This window comes from Talpa europaea (assembly GCF_964194135.1).
Source record: "Talpa europaea genome assembly, chromosome: 2".
In the NCBI taxonomy this organism is placed as follows: Eukaryota; Metazoa; Chordata; class Mammalia; order Eulipotyphla; family Talpidae; genus Talpa; species Talpa europaea.
This window is the reverse complement of record NC_140068.1, coordinates 22725597-22748446: the sequence shown is the minus strand read 5'-3', so window position 1 is coordinate 22748446 and position 22850 is coordinate 22725597. Positions and strand designations below refer to the sequence as shown.

Genomic DNA, 22850 nt, shown 5'->3' with positions numbered 1-22850 from the left:
TTCACATTATTTGCATGAAAACCTCAAGTACTTACAAATGTATGAGCATCACTGTATTAAATATTTTCATTCTCAGTCTTCCTCTGTCTACTTCTCAATTCAACCTCTTTAATGAGGTGTTCAAGGTATAAGACAAAGAGCTTAGAAGGAATAGTATCTACCTCTGAAACTTGACAGAGCTGTGCAAATGCCAACTGTTAATTCTCTGTTAGAATTCCACTCAGAACTAGGTGAGAAACTGTAGGTCTCAAAACAAAGAATCTCAAAGCAAAGACGTTTAGTGGGAACTAATTTTTACATTAAATTTTCTGTTTTTTTTTTTTTCAGAGGCTGCTGGAATTATCTGTTTTAAAGATATTTATGATTATTAATGGCTAAAAGAGGTCTATAGCAGAGGTTTATAGAATCTGTGAAAATGAGAACTCAACAAAGAATCTAGGTCCAGTTATTGAAAGGAAAAAGATTCATTTACCATTTCTGAACTGATGCTAAAGTATCAAATCACAGTAAGAAAAAAAATCTAAGTAAATTGACTAGTCAAGAAATATCTAAAGGAAAGATTAATGGAACTGGATAAATGAAATATTTATGTAGTTTTGGTTTTACCTCTAAAAAGCAAAGGTGAGGCACAAATGAACTTCCCAGGGTAATAGGTAATTTTTTTTGGGGGGGAACCCTGAATTGCAGTAAACTGTTATTGAATTTCAGACATCAAAAATTTTGATAGGAATATTTGTTTCTAATAAAAATATATTTTAGATGTTTATCCATTTGCATGATAAGTTGTATTACAAATTAAGCTTATACAGAAAAATAAATATTCTGTGTTTTTCATTACAGTACTCAGTATTTTTCTAAGATCAAAAATATCTCATTACAAGCAAGGAAAGAATAAACCTTCAATTTTGTAATGTAAAATTCTAAATCCATTAGGAGCACAAAACAATAAAGAACAGAATTTAATATAAATTTAGAGTGTTGCTCAGTTCCAATTTTCAATTTTGAAAATTATCAATTTTCCAATTTTGAAAAACATGATTGAGAACTTAAAACCAGAATTTCCTTGAAAATTATTCCATAAAATGGTAGTTTTATACAAAATTTTTAAAAATCAATGAGATATTTACCTGTTTCTGAGTTCCAAACATATACTACGCCATCCTCACTTCCAGCAAAGAGAAAAGTCCCACATGGTGTCAAAGTACTATGAATCTTCTCTCGATAATTTGCTGCACCTACAAATTTCCTTGCTGCTAATCTATAAACAACAAAAGACTTTACAAATGTAACCTGTCTTACACATTTAAAAGGCTAGCAGTAGAGAAACTTAAATATTTCATTTGCATTTAATAAACAAATTTTTAATCCTTTATGTGGGAGAAATTCTATGATGGATATAGAATAATCAGTTCCAGAAATCAGAGAGATTATAATTAAATGGGAGAAAGAAATCAATCAATGTAAAACGGAAAGTGGATGCAGAAAGTACCACAAATGAAGAACAGAAAGGAAACTGCAGATCTGGATAACAGATTAATTCTGGCTATGGAGAAGGAGACTACATAATAAAGTAGCATTAGAGTTGGTGACTAAAAAATGAACCGAATTTCTATATTTTTAGATATCCTTCCCATGTGATAAATTATTTTTTTTCTTTTTTCCATATGTGCACATACACACTCTGCCCAGCTACCAGAATCCATATACCTACCTATGCTTTTCCTCCATCTCCTCTTTCCTAGTCCCTGCTCCCTCTGGTAACCACTATATTCTTTGACTGAGTTCAAGATTTATTCCTACACTATTTTTCCTTTGTATATTTTTGGTTATTTATATTTCACAGATGAATGAAACCACCTGCTATCTGTCTTTCACTATTTGACTTATTTTACTTAACACAATCACCTCATGGTCCATCCATACTGCCCCAAATGCCACTATTTTATCTTTTTTCACAGCTGTGTAGTGCTCCATTGAGTATATATTCCAGTTTCTTTATCCATTCATCTGCTGAAAGGCATTTGGGTTGGTGCCATAATTTGGAAATTGTGGACAGTGCTTCTACGTACACAGACATAAATATATCTTTTCATATTAAGACTTTGATATTATTTGGATAAATACCTAGACTTTGATATTATTTGATATTAAGACTTTGATATTATTTGGATAAATATTGTGGATTTATTCCTGAGAATGTTCTGTGTGCACTGGAGAAGAAAGTGTATTCATTTTTTTCTGGGATGGAAAGCTTTATAAATGTCTAATAAATCTATCTGTTCTAACAGTTCATTTAAGGCCTTTATTTCTGTCTGTATGCTCTGTCTATATGATCAATCCCTTCTTGTCAGTGGTGAGCTGACATGTCTTCAACAATGATTGTACTTTTGTCGCTCTGTTGTTTTAGTTCTGTTAATAGTTGCTTCATGCAATATAGTTTTAAAAATCACACAAGGAATATTTGATCCTCACAAAAATGTTAGCAAACACATTATTAAGTCATCTATTGAATATAGAATCCAATCTCACATGCTTTTTCACTTATGAATATCAGATAACACTGTTTCAGTGCCTACTGTGCACCCAGTTAACACTATTATCATCTCTGGTTTAAAGAGAGATTTTGGTTTTATAGATACCACGCTGTTAATCTGCTTTTTTCACTCAATAATAAACCACAATGGTCCTACATGTAAGAAAACTTGAGTATGTATTATAATATTAAAAGCTTTATGCTACATAATTGTCTAAATATATTTTCAATTTTCTATTCTAGGATAACACTTAGTGTGTTTCTAGGTTTTCCCCACAATGAGTATGGTTTGGATGAACAATCTTGAATGTATATTTTTTACACTGTTTTATAATTGTTTTCTTTACATAAATGCCCCAGAACTGAGGTTACTGGACTAAACATTTCTTAAGTCCTTGCAATGTGCTGTAATGATTTAAGTGTTTTACATTATAAACTAGTATATTCCCCACTAGTATCTTCCCCTTTATGAAGATGGTATATATTATTTTTCCCATTGGAGAGATGAGAAGAGAGACACACAGAGGTCATCAGTTAATAAAGGGTGGAAAAGGCAGAATTTGATTCCAAGCAGTTTGTCTCTAGAGTCATGACCTTAGGTTGAATATTATATTGCTAAAAAGAAAACCAAACTCCTAAGGCCTTCTAAAATAGGGCTCTAATCTCTATTTCTGAAAAGTTTTCTCTTAATACTCCTTGTCAGGAAACCTATGCTCATACAGATGAAAACTGACTTTGTCTCAGGTACAACTTATATACACCTCTGAATATTAAATTCAATTCAAGCTTTTCATGCTTCCCACTCTACTGAAAACACATCCAACTTCTCTAAATCCACTTTCTCTAAATCCACTAATGCTTCAAAACTGAGCTCAAATGCCCACTTCTCCATTAAGTCCTTAACAGAAAATTTTATTATACCTACCAGCTTTACTGCTGCCATGAAAAATATAGTCAACTTTACGATATACTTATGTTCATTAAAAAAATACACACTGTATACTTGCTGTCTGCCAGGCATAACATGAGTATAAAATGTAGGAAAAAAAAGAAAAGTAGGGTCTAATCAGAAAATATCTTACATTTAGCCTAATTAAAGGTTTTGTGTGTTATTTTGGAAGTGACACAGCTAGATAATAAATTCTAGATAAGCTGATGGTGCTTATCATTCCCCCGCAGCACCCAGGCCAGTGTTCTGAACTATTCTACATAAATATTAATGGACTTAATGGTTAGTCACAAAAAGATAATTGCAGAACAGACTAACAAATTACTATCTTGTTTTCTAAACAAAATAAAGAAATCTTAAAAAAAATGCTATCATTATTTTCCACAGGAACTGTTAACATCTAAAGGAAAGCTCACCAGAAATTTACACTGGTTTGCCCAAAATTTCTTTATTAAAGGCATTTCCTTTCATTTACATTATTTAAAAGTAAAACAAAAAAATAAAAACAAGAATGTATTAATTAAATACTTCTCAGTCAGCTGTGATATTGTATCATAATAATATACTATCATAGAGATGAAAAGGTACAGCAAGTAGAAGTTTATTTATTTTTAATTATGAAAATAAAAAGCAACTGACTACACTTTAGCCTTAAAACTATTCATATTTTGGGCCTCCCCGGTGGCGCAGAGGTTGAGCACTGGGTTGCAAAGCTGCCCGCAGCCTCTGTGGCACCAGTTCGATCCCCGGCTGCTCCCCGGCCACCAGAGGAGGGTCCCGCATGGCGCGCAGACCTCTCCTGCCGCCTGCTGCTCCCCTCAGCAGTGTACTTCGGTCCTTCTGCCTGCTCTGCTCCCCACTCTGGCTCTGGTGAATTCTCTCACCCTCCCGTGCTTCTGACTGTACCCAGTGCTTGTATAAATAAATAAATAAATAAATCTTTAAAAAAAAAAAAAAACTATTCACATTTTGACCCAGATAATTCTCTGGAGCAGGGAGTGGGAGGGACTCTGTCTTTTGAACTATAGGATATTCAGCAGTATCTCTAGTCTATAGCCACTAGGTGCTAGAATCAATCTACAAAAACATTTCCAGACACTGCCAGATGTCCCAAGGGACAAAATGGTCTAGCTGAGAGTCACAGCTGCATTTTATAAATATCAATAAATTCAATATTCTATGAATCCTTGAACTGTCAATATTTATATATACTTACAGTCGGAGATCCATAATTCTCAAAGTACTATCTTTGGTATGTATTAACAAACGTTTTCCATTGGGATGACCCTCCAAATAACTTATTGGAATCCCTTTAAACTCACTTTCTTTAATTTCCTGAAATGATAAGATAATTACTGCTGTAAACTCTGTCTAGCAATGAGCCTTTTTACAGTAAAAAAATTAAGATATTTCATTTAATTGTAGTACACAGGATGATTTAAAATTATTGGCAATTTTAGAAGTCCCAGTGAGTTCAAATTAAGGATAAAAATAAAGTTAATAAAATATACTTTGTGTTGTGATAGAAAGTCGTACTTAATTAGTCACAATGTGCTTTTGTATTATACATGATTTGCCAAAATTTAGTTAGTTCCAAGGAAGCATTTCCTAAAAACATATTCTGATACCACTTTTTCTGTTTGTCATCATATAAGAAAGCTTCCAGTTTTTATAATTCAAAAGCACAGAATTAACTTTCAAGTTCTATTTCAGACTCAGATTATTTCCTCATACTTTTACCTCCACTTATCCTTAAAAGGGTATATGATCAACAATTTATTCTGAAATCATTGAATTTAGAAAATAATTTTAAGGGTTTTTTTTATATAGTTATTTAAGGCAGTGATGGAAGTCACCTAATTAATGATGTCAAGGTCAACAACACTGAGAGAGAATGTGTCAATATAAGTTTCGCGTAAGAAAAATTACCAAATGTCCTCCTTGCTTGGATTACCAGTTGAGAGAAAAAAATTGCAAATGTAAAACTGCTGACACTGAAGTTCACTGAGCCAAAGGAAAGCCTGCTTTAGTGACATGGATGGAATTAGAAGAGATAATGCTAAATAAAATAAGTTAGAAGCAGAAAGATAAATATCAGCTGGTGTCACTAATACATAGAATATAGAGAAACCATACCAAGAACTAGAGAAAGACAATCTTAAAAGTTAGCCCTTGAAAACTGACTAAAAAACTGAAGCGTCCAAAGGGGCAGGTGGTGGAGGAGAGGTAGGAACCAAGAGGAAGGAAGCACAATAGACTAAGGTGGTGGACTATGGGTGATTTGGTGGTAGGTACCTTATGGTGGTGGTGATAGTTGATAGAATCCTAATGATACCACATTTAAAAAATAAACTAATTTTTAAAAAAGGAAAATCTGCTTTAACCTACAGAAAGAATTTCTGAATTAGGCTTCTCTTATTTTGTATTCCCTTCTTCTAGGGGGTCTTCTCGTCAGAGGTGGGTTGGCACCAGTAGAAGTCAGATACAAACTGCTACAGACCTATTATCAGCAGTTGAGCCCTGGTTACTGCTTTTTGACGTTAAAACCTGCTTTCACCCACTTTTTAAAAGTTATAGAAAAAGTCATATGCTGACACCATAGATGGGGATTTTACTGAGCTGATTTACAACAATTAGGGGTAGGTATGCACTATGTGGGGTTTGAGCAAATGAACAGACACTTAGCCAATGCAAATGTGCAAAATCAAAACCAAAACCATCTAACAAGTTAATTGTTAAGTGTAAGTTTGAGAAACATGCTGGAAGATTTCGTGCTTGTAGTATCCATTAATGATTTTGTCTAAATTTTTTCCTTATTACATTCACGTTCAAACTAAAAAAAAAAAAAAAAAACTTGCTTAAATATCCATGTCATTCACCTTGGAGCATGTACAAAAGCACATGGACAGATGAATATAATTTAGCATTCCCCACAAAACTGGCTGAAGAGAACCAAGCAAGAAATCGTACTCTCCGGTTTGTCCTAGGGCATTAGCTATGGTAAAGATAACTGTCTCAAATAACCACCAGGCTGTAGATTTTCTAGATAAATTTGCCTTTTGGTTACCATAATACTGTAAAGAAACACACATTTTTTTTTTTTAACACAATAATGAACTCTTCTTTATAGATGCAAATAATTGAAGTCAGTGCCTTTGGAGCCTTGCCAATCCCTCAGGTACATAAGTAATTAGAAAGCTCTATTTTCAATGTGAGTGAAATTAGACTATATGAATTCCAAGATATCATTCATTAATCTGACAGACTAGGTGAAAATGACTAAAAATAGACTTTTTAAACTCATAGACTGATATAATTATATAATATTATATATAAAACTGTAATTCATGAAAATTATTTATTACATAAGAGTAACTTTTCAAATAAGGACAATTGTTACAATCTAGTCTAACAAACAAAAAAATTGAAGAACAAAGGCAGCATGTAATATAAAAATTGTGTCAGTGTATACAAAACAAACTCAAATTTAATGATTCATTTTGCATTTTAACTAAAGAAATCCAACAAAATTGTTTAGTCTACAAGCTACCTTGAAACACTGTACTCCAAAAATGAGCACCATCATTCATATCTATTTAGCAATTTCAAATGAGACAATGATGATAATTAAATGATGAACCACCCTCAGCATCATATAATTCTGAAAGCTTGAGAGTACGGAAAGGTTTTAGAGTGGTGTCACTGGATCAAGGGGAAAAAAAAAAAAGATAGGCAAATGTATTATCTATACATCTATAAATACATCTAAGTGGTATAACATAATCCCACTTAACGTAAATTTCCTTAATAAATCATTAAATGTCACAGTACAGTTAAGGTTCAAAAATAAAATCAAAGTAAAGCCTGGTTCTAGTGAAGAAAATTTCACTAAGTCACTGTATCATCAATTAGCCAGCAGGATGGTCATCAATGATAACTGACTTTTCAAGAAGTGAGAGAACTTATTTTTTTGAAAAAGACAGGACACAATGTCATGTGGATTGACATTTTTTCGTTTCTCTAATTGAATACCAATATGAAATATGATTTCATACCTTATTTACACTCCAGTGGTGCACTGAATGTTGTACATCATTAACTTTGACATATGTATTCCAAACAACAATCACTCCTGTGCAGTCTCCTGAATACATGTGATGACCTAGTTGAATAAAGAAATTACTCGTTTATAAATGTTATACAGAGGTGGAAACAAATATGACATTGAGAAAATACATCACAGCAAAACAGAAGGTTATTAAAAGATATTTCAGTTAAAAAAAAAATCCCAAATATAAAAAAAAATTCCAAAGCAAATCCCAATTATCTAGGAGTTCTAGTTTAATATCAATCTTAGAATAAAACCATCTTACAGCTGAATGGGCCCTCAGAGACCATTAAAAGTTCAGACCCATTCAAGCATATCTTACACACCATTACAAAGAAATGGTTGTTCACCAAATAGTAACTTAAAATGTACAAAGCAGCTTATACAACTGATGAACTATGAATGCGAATGTTCTTTTTCATTCTGAGCAAAATCCCTCTATGGCAACTTTAACCCTATCGCTACCTACTGGAGTAACACAGACTGACTTCTCTTTTTATCATATATAAATATCTTAATGCCAAATATTTGAAGAAATTCTTCATCTCTCTTTTACAATATGAGCTACTTCTAATATGACAGCTTTTAAACACCTTTCCATCCAAGGTTAACCTTTCTTGAAAGTGTTCCAATTTAGTAACATCTTTGTATTGTACTGAGTATATTAACAATATTATCATTTTGATTTGAATTCCATGCTAATTAATTATAGCTATAGCCTAAAGGTCTAGTCTCTGCAATAATGTAAAAAGTGAAATTAATAGATATAATGAATTTCTTTATTCTTCCAACTGATAATCTATATTTACATCTTTAATAAAATACCAGCTATATTATTCATAGAGTTAGACAAGTCTTTAAATAATTTTGCTTATATGTTTTTGTATTTGATAAGCTAATGGCTATATTAAAAATATATATTCTCAATATTCCTTTTGGATTTCACTGTACCTTCCTCATTTTTACCCTGTAGTTTAAAAGGTCATTAAAAAAAACTACTGAGAATAATAATTACTAATCCAATGAAATTTACTTATTTGGAATAGGAATGCCTGTTACATCAAAGATTAGTTAATTCAAAATGTTTAGGAATTTAATACTTTAAAATTACAAATAGAACTTCATCAGTACCAAATCTATGCTCAGGTCTATCAGATGATCTGAACATATGTATAAATCTAAATATCTACAAACAATTATAAACACATAAAATTCCTCTCAAACTCAAATAATAATTATCCCAGTGCAAGTAACATTTGTATAGTTTTTATAGAACTAGCCCTCATTTGGAACATATATATATGTTATAATTTTATATACATATATTATTACTGACCTACCTTCAGTATCAAAACAGAGAGAGTTGATAAAACTCTTGTGAGTGTCAAACTGTCGAATCAGAATTGCAGGGTCCTCTCCCATATCAACTTTCCATATCCGTATCACAGAATCATAGCATCCTGTAACCACCAGTTCTTTCAAAGCTGGATGGAATTTAGCCGTGTAAACAAAAGAAGGATGAGGTAAAACTCTGAAAGTATTTGTATTGTTTATTTCATTTTTCCAAATCCTGGAGAAGAGTAAAAAATTAATATCATTTCTAAAAGGCAGACATTTCTCAACAACCAATGTAGCCAACAGATTTAAATAAGTTGACAACACCAATGGTAAATTTTAAAACAATAAAAAATAATGGGATCACATGTTATGGCTTTCCTTATAGTCATTATCAAGTTTAAATATTGTTTACTAATATAATCTATATAGTAAAATGAAAACCTGTATTTATATTTGAATGTTTATCTGTTTTTTAAATCTACCTATCTTTGTCATTCAGTAAATGTATAGTTGGTAAAATATCGCACTTGCTATAACATACATCAAAAATAAAATATCAGGGGCCTCCCCAGTGGCACATCGGTTGAGCGCTGGGTTGCGAAGCTGCCCCCAGCCTCTGCAGCGCCGGTTCGATCCCCGGCTGCTCCCCGGCCACCGGAGGTGGGTCCCACATGGCGCACAGACCTCTCCTGCCACCCGCTGCTCCCCTCAGCAGTGTGCTTCGGCCCTTCTGCCTGCTCTGCTCCCCGCTCTGGCTCTGGTGAATTCTCTCATCCTCCCGCACTTCTGACTGTACCCAGTGTTTGTATAAATAAATAAATAAATATAAATAAATCTTTTAAAAAATAATTAAAAAAAAAATCAGGAGAAACTTTAATGATTTAATTAGGTTGTGTATATTGTTTGCTCAAAGTGCTTACTAGTGGTAACTTAAAGAATAAGGCACTCTATTAACCTGTAGTTGTGATTTCTGAGTCTAGATTTCTGAATAAGAAGATCCCAAAGACTTAAAATCCATATTGAAATTACTATATAACTTACTGAATAAAAGATTAAAATAACTGATATTTTGATAGAAGACAGATTATCCTGGGCCTCCCGGTGGTGCAGTGAGTTGAGCACCACACTGTGAAGTTGTCCACAGCCTCTGCAGGGCGGGTTCGATTCCTGGCCAGCCAGGGAGCAACCCACATGGTGGAGCAGACCTCTCCTACCTTGCCTGCTGCTCCCCTCAGCAATGTCTTCGGTCTGTCTGCCTGTTCTGCTCCCCGCTCTGTCTTGGTGAATTCTCTAACCCTCCCATGCCTCTGACTGTACCCCAGTTCTTGTATAAATAAATCTTTAAAAAAAAAGACAGATTATCCTACATTAAACTGTTTGTCTCTTCCGCTAAGTATTGGATAATTAAAACATTACTATTACACTCATATCTACAGTCTTGACAAAAGCATAAGCCCAAAGGGTAAAACTGTTATGTCGGTTACTCTATACTTTTAGTCAATGTATAAAAAATAGGCAAAATCTAGCAACAGACGGGAGTTATATGAATGTGGAACAATGGGTTTTTAAAAAGTTTATGTTTATTCGAATTAGAAGAATATGTTTCTTTTTTTAATATGGGGATTCAAGTACTGCCAGAAAACTAAAGCAGATCAAGGCCTTCTCAAAATTATCAATAAAAGAAAAAAATTGCAGTTGCTATTCAAGAATAACATTCTGTGAGTTTTCTCAACAGCTGCTTAAAATACAGGATATGATCTTCAATTACTAAGAATTCAAACTAATAATGAAGGAAGTGAAAGAACATGTTTTCAAGTAAAAACAAGCATGTGTGTTACTGCATAAACATTTTTACCATAGCAGTACTTTCAATGAACAGATGCTACATGAAATGTAATACTTACTGAAAACAAAATCACTAATTTGGAGGGAAATATTAAAAAGATAGCTAAAATATAAAAACTTCAGGTGCTTGCTATTAAAGCTTAGCAGCATTATTTGAAATACCATGTAACAGGCAGAAATGAAGCAATATCTTAAAAATAGTTCAATTAAGAAAAAAATTACTACTTTTAAATAAAAATGAAGCTTTTATGTATAAACTTAATTGATATCATTAACGATGGTTTTAGTCACTGAAGCAATGGTAGAATTCCAATCAAAACAAATTTACCAACAGATTTGGGAGGGAGGGAAATCAGGTTAATCACAGAGAACAAGAATACACAAATTTGAAAAGATAACACAAAACAATTTTTAGGATTGAGAATGAATAAACCTACCAAAATTAAGACCTATGTGTAAGAGGGGATGGAGTGGGAAGAGATGGGCTTGTTAGAAATGATATAATAGGATGGTGAGCCTTCTAGGAGGGAGAAGTGACATAGTTTAGTATTAGTTAGATGTGGAAAAGAATGATGGTCAAGAGGGAAGAGAGGTCCCAAAATCAGAGACAGTGTGGCTAAGGATACCTTTAAAACAGTAGAAAAAGTGGGGACATTTATAAGTTTGATTCTGGATTTGAGATACTACCAGGATATCTAAATAAATATCAGACTCAGGAAAAAAGTGTGGGAGCTAGAAGTATTAGCGTATAAGTGGGATTCAAAACTGAAAAAGATGAGAGAAATGTGAATCAAGATTACAATCCAGGGAAGATAATCAGGTAAAGGATCCTGGGGACACACATCTGTAGAGACCATTCATATGGAACAGACAGAGGAAAAGGAATGAGAGAAGTAGAACAAGAATTGATCAAAGTCATGAGAAGAAAACAGAAGACACTGTCAGTGAGAATCCTGAATTGAACATATTTCAAGACTGGTCAGTAATTAAATTGCTGTGGTGAATGCAAACTGTCCAATTCATCTGAAAATTAGTATGAAACTGGTGACCTCTGCAAAAGTAAGAGTGAAAAAAGCCAGACTAAGCATGTTGAAGTAAAGACAACACATACTGAATGCTCTTGATAGCATACAGAGGAAAAATAATGTGGTAGTCTGGAAAGCAGAAAGAGTAGGGGAAAAGATTTTTTTAAGATAAGGCGATTTGAACATATTTCCTAAGATGAGAGGGGAAAGATTTACTAAAGAGACAAGATAGGTAGAAAATAAAAATAACAAAACCACAGATTAAAGGACAAAGATTAAAAGTATAGGTCACAGATTAACCTTGAAGGTTCTGTACCTTTTTAGTAAGATAGGTGGGTAGATATAAAAATGGGTTAATTTATAGGTATTAAGAGGGAAACAGAAAAGCTCATGTCTGGCTAAGTGCCAGTGTAAACTGAAGGCAGTCATTATGAAAGCAGGAAGACTGAATATAAAGAACCTGACGCACGGTAACGTCTGGAACTACTGTTAGAAGAATGAGAAAAGGCAGCTGGATAAAGATAAGTAAAAGTACTGCTCTGCAAAAATGACAGCTCGGGTGACTTTAAGACTTACAGATCCAGTCAGGTCTTAGATGAGCTATGTATTTTTCTCTAGAATAACTTGACATCAGACAGAATTGGCCATGTTAAAAAAACAGACCAAATTCTTTTGGGTATTGTTAAGAGGGACTATAGGTGCCCAGCTAGATAGAGAGGGAAATGAATTGTCACAACTGCCATCTTTTTTGCTTTAATAAAAAGAGTATTAATAGCTTGATCAATTAGATATTTTATATTAAAAAGGAAATGGATAAGAGTAATAGAAGGACCACAAATACCAGAAGTAGCTATTAAAAAAAGTGTGTTAAAAAGAGCAAAATGCCCAAGTAAATATGACAGAAGTCAGAGTGGATCTCAACTTGCTCTAATGGTCATTTTCTCAGTCTGTTGAGATAATAAATATTTATATGTATCTACTTAACATTTATTGGAATTAAAAGATTATGTATGTATATGCATAAAGACAAGCAATATTTTTAGAAAACATCCAAGATAGAACAAGCAGCCAAAAAAAAGTATAACTGAAACTCTAATAAGTAGCTTTTTAAATATTTCATTGTGATATTAAACTGGAAAGGATTAAATTAAGACTACATTCTGAATAATGCAAATACCTGACAAAGTATAAAGTTCTTAGAGCATAAGGTACACGCTCATGTATTTTGGTATATACTGACCACTAGGGCCTGGCTTCTGCATCCAGGCAACAGTGAAGATGGCATCCTTGCAATCAAGAGCTTATATTCTACAAAAAACCTCAGCTGTTCAATAAAATCATTTTAAAGTATTAATTGAAGAGTGCACATAATGACTGTTACCTAGGACTAGAAGGATTATCTATCACATAAATAAATATATATATTTTACAATTTATTTATTTTTATAAAAGAACTGGGGTATAGGCCAGAGGCGCAGAAGCATGAGAAGAGTCACCAGAGAGAGAGCGGGGAGCAGAACAGGCAGACAGACCAAAGTGCACTGCTGAGGGGAGCAGCGGGCAAGACAGGAGAGGTCTGCCCCACCATGGGGATTGTTTCCTGGCCGGCCGGGAATCAAACCAGCTACAGACAGCCTCTGCAGTGCTGTGCTCAACCCATTGTGCCACCAAGGAGGCCCTAAATAAATATATTTAACAAGAACATGCAATAAGAAGTTTTCACTACATTTATTCAATCTGTATGATATATATTTATGACAACCCCTTGATTAAGAAAAGTAGTTATAACACTTTACACATTCCCTTTGTTTTCCTTGATAACAAACTCCTCATACAATAATTTTTTTCAGGTATACTAACCTGGCAGTGCCATCAGATGATGCAGTAAGTATATAGCGATCATCTTTTGACCAGCAAAGATCATAAATGATATTAAGGTGACCACATAATTCTCTCATGAAACGTCCAGATGGGATTTCATATACTAATGAAAATATTAAAAATTAGTAGGTTTCCAGTGAATCCTTAATCCAGCAGTACACAAATACATAACTTATAGTAACTTGTACATAAGGCAAGCATTGTCTACAAGAATACTATGTCATCGAGGACACTGTCAATATAAAAAATTTTAACCTACTTAAAATAGTTTTTTATTTGCTTTAGACACAAGAATTTACACACACAGAATTTTAGAAAATGCTGCAATTAACAATTATTCTCATCTCTTCAAAGAAATTCTAGTAAATGTCAATAATCAATTTATTAATAAAATAACAAGACATTGAAAGTGCATTTCACTTCAAAATTTCTATAATTTGGGCGTTTATGAATGTTATTGTTTTACCTGAAAATCAAAAAGATCCAACCAAAGGTTTAATTATTTGAAATAATAATTTAAACTACTAAAGTGATTTTATATACATACATACATAAATACATACATATATTGGGGTATTACTATTTTATGTATAGAATGTATAGAATGAAACCTTTTGTGTATATAATGTATATAATGAAACCTTGAACAACAAAAGTTTCCACATCTCTACTTCCACCTAGTGGTAAAACCAAAAGCCATTTAAGCAGTATAGAATTATTTCTGGAACAGAAAAATAAGAAATTTTTTTTAAAAAGCAAAAAGAACATGAACAAAAGTCAACTTTTCCAGAACTCTGAATATTAAGCAAAAGCTTATAAAAATAGGAGTATTTTTGCAAGAAAAATAGCTGCATCTTGGTAAGAACACTGAGCTCAGATGTGTTTTAACTTGCCCTTCCAAAGCTCCAAGGAAATTTTAAAAACCAAAAATCTCACAACTAAAACCAGTAGTCTAGCTGACGTGGGATGAGGCACAAAGATCTGACGTTTCCCCAAAGTCCCATCTTCACGACATCAGTGTTAGTGGGGCAATACCCTCAGTCTTCATTCTCAGTGTTTGGCTTTATTTGACCTGACTCTGTGCATGCTGGTCCCAGCCCTAACGGAAGGATGCATGCTAAGATAACCAGTGGCATAGCCCTCAGAGGCTGTGATACCAGCTGGGGCTAAGAAGCTGACCAAAAACTTAAAAGGAAAAGTCTGGGAGTGAGATATCCATGAGGGGACTTAAAAAAACTTCGAGTCATTCCTGGGATTCTAGATGAACACACACATGTGAAAGGTTGTGTGCATGCCCAAGAAAACCTGAGAGGCCCTCTTTCACACTGGGTACCCTGAAGAGGCTCTGTTCAAATAGGAAGAGAAGGCCACGGCATAGTTGGAAAATGCCTGCGAAAGCCTCACGACCAAGGCTGGGTTATCTATTCACTCAAGGCATTTAAAAATCTCTGTAACCATTAGCTGACAACTAACCAAACAGAAACTTCAGGAGCTATACATGATGAAGGAAAAAGATGATAGAATCACTCCAGGAAAATCACTAAACAAACAGGCTACGATAAATAATCTCTGTTGGGTGGATGGAGAATTGGACAAAGAAGAATATGATTTCCAGAATTTCCACATTCTCATATATGAAATATCCCATTTTCAACAAAAAATTATGGAGACAATAAAAAATTAACAGGAAAGTATGCCCTTTCACAGGAAAAAAAAAGTTAATTGAACTCTCCATAATGAATTCTAGATATTGTTCTTCTTAAAGACTTAAATCTACTAATGTTTAAGTATCTAAAGAAAACCATTAAAAACAATTAAGGTGAGAAATTATTTTATTTCTCATCAAAAAAAGAGATCATCAATAAAGAGACATAAATTATCAAAGAAAGCCAAACAGAAATTCTAGAGTTGAAAAGTACAATTAACTAGAATAAACAATTCACTGGAGGAGCTCAAAAGCATATTTGAACTGGTAAGCCTGAAGATAGTTCAATTGAGTTTATGCAGTCTGATGGACAGAAAGAAAACGACTGAAGAAGAATGAAGAGGAAAGCTGAAGAGACCTATGGGACAGCACCAACTATAGCAACACAGAAATGATGGAGTTCCAGAAGAAGCAGAAAAACAAAATGGAGTTCCAGGAGAAAAAAGGGGGGGAGGGTTAGAAAGGACATTTGTAGAAATAAAGACTAATTTTCCCAAATGTATGAAAAACATCACCTGCACATTCAACAGTCAAAACCAATTACCAGTAGAAACATCATAAACAAAAACCAAAAGCAGAGCTTTTGAGCCTTTTTCTTTTGAGATTTAAGCAGTAAGTATATCTAAACTTAGCATTTTGAACAGGTGTATTTTTGTCATAAAGTAAGATATTTATCACAGAAATGTAAAAACAAATCAGAATCAAGTAACTATTTCACTGTCACAAAGAGAGATCACTATTAATATTTGGGGTGCTTCTTCAGAATTTTTTTTACCCTATGCACAGATTTTGGTAAATTTTTTAAATCATATAATGGTGATCAAACTACGTAAATAATTATGTTTTGCAAAGTTAACGTTATTTCATGGGGAAGAATATTATTTAATAAGTGCTAATCAAACTAATTATGAGTCCCTGCTGAACAAAAGCAAATCAGTCCAGGAAAATTCAGTAAGATCTCTTGCAAAGGACAGAGGATGAAAGGCTGGCTATTTCCTTCTGAGGTGAACTGGTATCATTATTGAGCAAGAATTAAGGGAAAGGATTTATTGCTTCTAAGTGTCATAACACTCACTTCAAAAAAAAAAAATCTATCAATATAGAAGTAGTTTTTCTTTTTAACATGGTTTTCTATATTTTTAAAGGCAGTTTGAGATTGGATTTGGGTCTCTGCAAACTTCTCTATCATAACAAGAAGTATTAATCCAGGTACTCCTGGGCCAATTATTGTTTCATAGCACACATGTTTGAGGGCTTCTACAGTTTAATTTAGGTTGCTATCACCTGCCAACATTGGATTAAAATTCCTCATGAGATCAATTAATCCTTTGTCCCTAAATTTCTGTATTTAAAATGAAAAATGCTTGCAAAAATCACCCTGCATGTTTTAAATATGTATTTACATCTTCATTTCATCATGCTCATTCTATTTCTAAATAAAAATTATACAGAAAAATATAAATTATTTTGAAAAAAACTTGCTTTACTAAAGCCTATTTTCTTTAAATTAGTAGAACTAGGGCATTACTCAAATTAAGATTTCAATTAATTTTAAAAATCAAAGAATGCCCTCCATATAGACTATAATCAGATTAAACAGGATAATTTACTTACAAATAATTGGATATCCATCCCGGCTAGCACAAGCTGCTGCTAATATTCTTCCATTATGGGAGAAAGCAAGACAAAAACATCCTCGTTCTCCTGCATTTAGTGAGAAGAGGTGCTTGTTTGGGATACGGCAAGCCTAAAAATACATTTAAAAAATATAAATTAGGAAATATTGAAATAGGAAGGCCAGGTTTAACTTTACTTACTGTAGTGATAGAGTTGTATTCTTTCTTTCAAGTCCCAGAAGAAAAGCAAGTAAGCAGAATGGAAAACGCTAACAAATTACTTTTGAAACAGAATCAGTTCTCCCTCAAATTAAATGAATTTAAACTCTATGTCTAATACTTAATTCACATCTGTAATGCCAGGAAGGCACAGAGCAGGATCTCTATGACCGGGCAGATGGGTAAAGGAGAGTCCTGGGACCCTCAGTGGCTTTCTCAGACTTTTGAGCTTTTTACATCACTTGTAATGCGGCAACCAGGCACATGACATGCGGGGTGGGAGGGGGCATGTGGGGGGAGAGGAGGGATAGCCTGTCAGCCTTCCAGCCCCCAGTGAGTCTTCACTCTTTCTGGGCTCTCTAGTGTTCTCTCGCAGGCTCTTTTCTGCTCTGCTTCTCTGCTACCAGCTGTCTCAGTTTCTTCTACCTCTGGTGTAGAAGACGCCACGACGCCGCCCTAATAAGCCCAGTCTCACCCCAGGTGTGCACACCTACACATGCTCACACCCTACTCCAGTTGTCTGCCATCAGGCACGCGTGCAAGCCCACAGGTGTCAATCATTAATATTAACAGCGAGAGGGCGGGAAATCCTCACAATTTTCACTTATCCAACAACGTCCTTAAAAGAAGAGATCTAGGGGCCTCCCCGGTGGCACAGCGGTTGAGCGCTGGGTTGCGAAGCTGCCCGCGGCCTCTGCGGCGCCGGTTCGATCCCCGGCTGCTCCCTGGCCACCGGAAGAGGGTCCCACATGGCTCGCAGACCTCTCCTGCCGCCCGCTGCTCCCCTCAGCAGTGTACCTCGGTCCTTCTGCCTGTACTGCTCCCCGCTCTGGCTCTGGTGAATTCTCTCGCCCTCCCGCACTTCTGACTGTACCCAGTGCATGTATAAACAAACTAACTAAATAAATAAATAAATAAAGCATGCCTCTATTAAAAAAAAAAAAGAGATCTATATGAGGGATATACATGCTTGGAGAAAAGGCCATGAAGAGGTAGCAAAATGGCAGTCACCTGGCAGCCAAGGAGAAAGCCTCAGAGTAAACCCAACCAGTCAATACCTTCATCTTAGGACTTTGAGACTCTAAAACTGTGAAATTAATTTTTGTTGTTTCAGATTTTCAGAATGCAGTATTTTTTGTGGCAGTTCTAGCAGAGTAAGAAAATGGCATGGGTTCTCAAAGGACCTAAGTGCTTTTATGCACTTGATAGGTATTCCATTTAATTATTTGTCAAATAATTAATGACCTAATGGAAAGATAAGACTGAGGTAACAAAGATGGACAATCTGGGGGATTTAAGTAGCAAGCTAGTTATACCCTAGAAACTACTAGAATTTTTAAACTAAATATCCAAATGAATCTAGTATTATAAAAAATCTAGTATTATCAAACATTTCACCTGCCCAGGTAGTCGCTTCCACTTTACAACTTCCTTTGAATCTTCTAATCCAGGTTCTGAGTCTCCTGAACTTGATTCATGGTGATGTTCACAATGCACTGGTTTACCTTTTTCCTCCTGAAGAGCCATCATAGAACGGTAAGATGGCTTTATCTAAGTACATGTAAAAAATGAGAAAGTTTTTATAGCGCATGTTAATCTTTTGCTCTTTGCCAGTATTTATTGCTTTGAAAATAGCAAACACCACAGAAATGTTTTCAAAATGTAATCCAGGAAAAAGCCTATATTTATTGGTGCATTATTCTAATAAAATGAAAGTTAAATTAAAAATGCCTGTATTGGCAGGATGGGCACAGAGCAGGATCTCTATGAGCTGAGCAGACAGGGTAAGGAGAAGTCCTGGAGCCCTCGGTGGCTTTTGCAGGCTTTTATTGGGATTTACCAGGCACAAGGCAGGCAGGGGTGCTGGGAGGCTGGCAGGCCTCCCAGCCCCCAGCAAGTCTCCACTCTTTCTGGGCTCTCCGGCCTTCTCTCATGTTTTCTCTGCTTCCTCTCGTGGTTCTGCTGGCATCACCATGACGCCGCCCTTATAAGCTCAGTCTCTCAGCCCAGGTGTACCCACTTACACATGCCCATACCCTACTCCAGGTGCCCACTATAAGGCATGCATTTGGGACCACAGGGTTCCATCTTCAATCCTAATGGCGGAAGGGCAGAAAAGCCTGATACTTTTTTACTTACCCTACAATGCCTTAAAAGCTGGGAGAAACTTTTAAAACCTCCAATGGTTTGTATGAAATGGTTTTAATAACTCTGTTCCCTTGTTTTAGCCTCTTCACTAATATCTACCAGACATTATATAATAGTGCTGATAGGCTCTCTCTGGCTTTAAAAATCACAAAACTTATATAATAAAGGTCAAAGGTTTTGATACACAGGTTATAATATCAACTACAAAATATACAACTGATCTGAAATGTCTTAAGTAAGTAAGACCAAAGGAAAAGTTTCACTTCGTTTTAAGACCAATTTTTTGCTAAGATTATTTGTAATTTCAGCCTATGGAAAATGGCAGTAGAGATACTACTATAAATAAAACCGTTGCCTGAACTAAATCTAGCCTGCTATTTTTGTAAAAAATGTTTTATTGAAATACACCCGTACCCATCATTTAATTATTACCTACTCATGTCTATGTAGTTACTTTCATGCTACAAAGGTAAAGTTAAGATGGAGACTATATGGCATGTAGAGACTAAACCATTTAATTCCTGGTTCTGTATGGAAAACATCTGTCAACACCTGCTTTAAATCACACTTCTATGGTTAATTTTTAAAACTAATATATTTTTAAAAAACCCTTTTTCCCCTAACACTCAAATCTATATTTAGGACTTAAAATTCATTTATGTATCTTTTAAGTATCAGCTACTACAGGTCTAATATATAACCTCTGATATTACTTTTCTAATGTAGTAATTTATAAGATAATCTAGAGACCTTATCATTTTAGAAATGGAAAACATGTCACTATTTAATCTCAACACAATGGACACAGATTTAATAATGTTAATGTGCTATTAACTTACATATTCAGGAATTTTTAGTCCTCTTACGGTTACATACAATGTTGATGGATAACGATTCCTTGGACATTTTGACCACCATTCAAAAACTTCAACCACTTTTAAAGGAGAGCGAGGTTTAGCAGGTGGGTAATATAGCTGCAAGCGCAGTTTTGAATCTATGTTTACATTTCCATTGGCTCCTAGAAGCTTAAAATAAGAATTCAAATGAAATCTTATCCTCATTGAAAATAGGTACATTCAATAAGGAAATAGTTAATAACCAAAGACTCATTAATCTGGCATGCTGAAATTCCTTACATTTATAAGGCAGAGGAAAGAACTAGACACAGATGGTTAAGCCACAGTTCCAGATCATTTTGACAAAATATAACCCAAATGGCTTTTTAAATATTTTTCTGATAGCAGCATGAAATACAATTTCAGACTATTAGAAAAGCATTTACATTATTGTGCCAGATGTCACTTGCATCAGGAGATAATCAATATACATTTGTTTAAAATGATGACAAGAATTAAAATACATATTATTTTAAAAATAGGAGCACACTTTCCATTTGTTTAGTATCAATATTTTAAACAGTAAAGTTTTATATTGTGTTAGTTTTTAAAAAGTTAAAATAAATTTAAAAAGTCAGAGTCATTTTCAAGAAGTAATTAATAATTAAGAAAATCAAACTCATTCAAATCATTCATCACTTATTAAGTATGTGAAGAAGTCTGCCTCCTCCTTAAGGGCTATTCAGTAAAAACTGATTAAATAATGGCATTTAAGGTAAATAAATGGAGATTAATATGAGAATAAAAATCTCACCAACTCAAACAGATACTCTTTCATGGACTCCTTTTTGTGTACTTTTAATAAGCTAGGAGCTGGGATATTATGGATTGAGCATTTCAAGAGAGTGATGTATTAAATTTAAAGAGAGACAATAAATAAGGAATAATTTTCAACAAACTTTCCAAAAAGAAGTCACTTAGATTTTAAGAAAAGACTTCCAAAAAGAAGTCACTTAGATTTTAAGAAAAGCTTACAATCTAATGAAGGCAATATAAAAGTGGTTCAATAGAAGAAGCACTTGACATACTTTACCCTGTACAAGGAATGGAGATGAGAGACTTCGTCACTGCCATTTCCGCTAACAGCATCAGATGGATAAATTTTAAAGATCCACAAGCACTTAAAGGTAAAAATGCTATGAAATACATTTTTGTTTCTGCAAATGCTACTTATAGTAAACACTGCAGGTCTGTACAAACAGCATAAAAGGAATGAAAGTGGTTTCTAGTAAAACCACAAGGTGGCAATGTCTACTATGTGAATGTGACTTTGTGCTTTGTTTACTACTCAGCTATCAAAAAACATAAACTCATGCCACATGTGACAACATGGATAGTGCTGGGAGGGATTATGCTAAGTGAAATGAGCCAGGAGACAGATAAATACAGGATGTTGTCATTTATATATGGAATATAGAGAAACCAGTTTCAAAGACAAACTTTAAAACCAACCCTTAAAAACTGACCACAGAACTGAGACATCTGGAGGGGAAGAAGGGTGGCGAAATTACTTTCTCACTACTGCTAACCAAACTGCCTTTCAACATTCAGACTGCACCTCTTTCAAAGTCTTTCCTAACCTCCAATGTGGATTAAGTGCTTCAGCTGGGTTTTCACAGAATCTTTATTATAGCACAAAAGTATGCAGGTAACATGTTAACATAGAAACTGAACTAGAAAACAAGAATGACTACTGTTACAGACATATAGATATATTTGAATGATGGATGTGCAAATATAAAAGATATATAAAATTTACAAAATAGGTTAATTATTTAAGACTTTTTAATAAGTCAAATTTATGTTTTAACTCATAAAGAATATCAAAAATAAAAGAATTATAAAACTAAAATTTTTTTCAACATCAATCTATTCACATCTTTCATCTCTGCCAAAAGCATCCCATAATTTCTACCATTTATACTTTGACTGCTGCAAGAATTTTCTATCTTGAACTTCCAGCATAGATATTTGAGCCCTCTTTAATCCATTCTCCATCCAGCAATCTTTCCAAAACATAAATCAGATTATTTCATCCTTTGTTTAAAATCCTGTAATGATTTCTCGTTGTTCTTTAAATTTCTACAATGCCTTTATTTTGTTAGAAGACTCTGTTTAAACCCCCCCCCCCCGACCTCAGCAACCTCTTCAGGCACAATTTTCTCTCTTAGTCTTTGTCCTACAATCTCAGTGGCCTTCCTTTTGTTATCTGAGTAGCTCCTTCCAACATCAGCATCTTTACATAGACTGAACCCTCTACTGGAAATACTTCTCCCCACTGCCATCATCTGGCTCATGCTCAGGTTCAATGTCGCCTTCTTTAGGAAATCATTCCCTGACGCCACAGGACTTTTATCATCCATACCATAACACCCAGAGATTTTATAAATATTATAACAAAGATAAATCACATAATCAATTGTTTTATATCTGCTTTTCTTTTTAGAATATAAAATCCTGGTGGCCAAGGAGTCTGTCTTCTTTGTTACTGACTAGAAGAGTGACTGAAACATAGGAAGGGTTTAATACATATTTGTTAAGTTGAATAAATTATGCCTGGACTGTCTCAATGCTACATTGTCAGAGC

At 34.3% G+C, this 22850-nt stretch overlaps 1 protein-coding gene across 1 annotated transcript in view; it reads right to left on the bottom strand.

Moving 5' to 3' along the window:
- The window catches only part of AHI1 (Abelson helper integration site 1), a gene marked incomplete at its 3' end in the record, with an annotated part of 145257 nt that overhangs the window by 112061 nt on the left and 10346 nt on the right, over positions 1-22850 (bottom strand). The window contains exons 6-13 of the mRNA XM_084228646.1: positions 20207-20392; positions 18618-18770; positions 16999-17131; positions 13659-13782; positions 8931-9160; positions 7538-7644; positions 4699-4817; positions 1128-1258 (exon numbers count right to left, since the gene is read on the bottom strand). Coding sequence (XP_084084772.1) covers positions 1128-1258; positions 4699-4817; positions 7538-7644; positions 8931-9160; positions 13659-13782; positions 16999-17131; positions 18618-18770; positions 20207-20392 — 1183 coding nt within the window. The remainder of the gene's footprint in view (positions 1-1127; positions 1259-4698; positions 4818-7537; positions 7645-8930; positions 9161-13658; positions 13783-16998; positions 17132-18617; positions 18771-20206; positions 20393-22850) is intronic.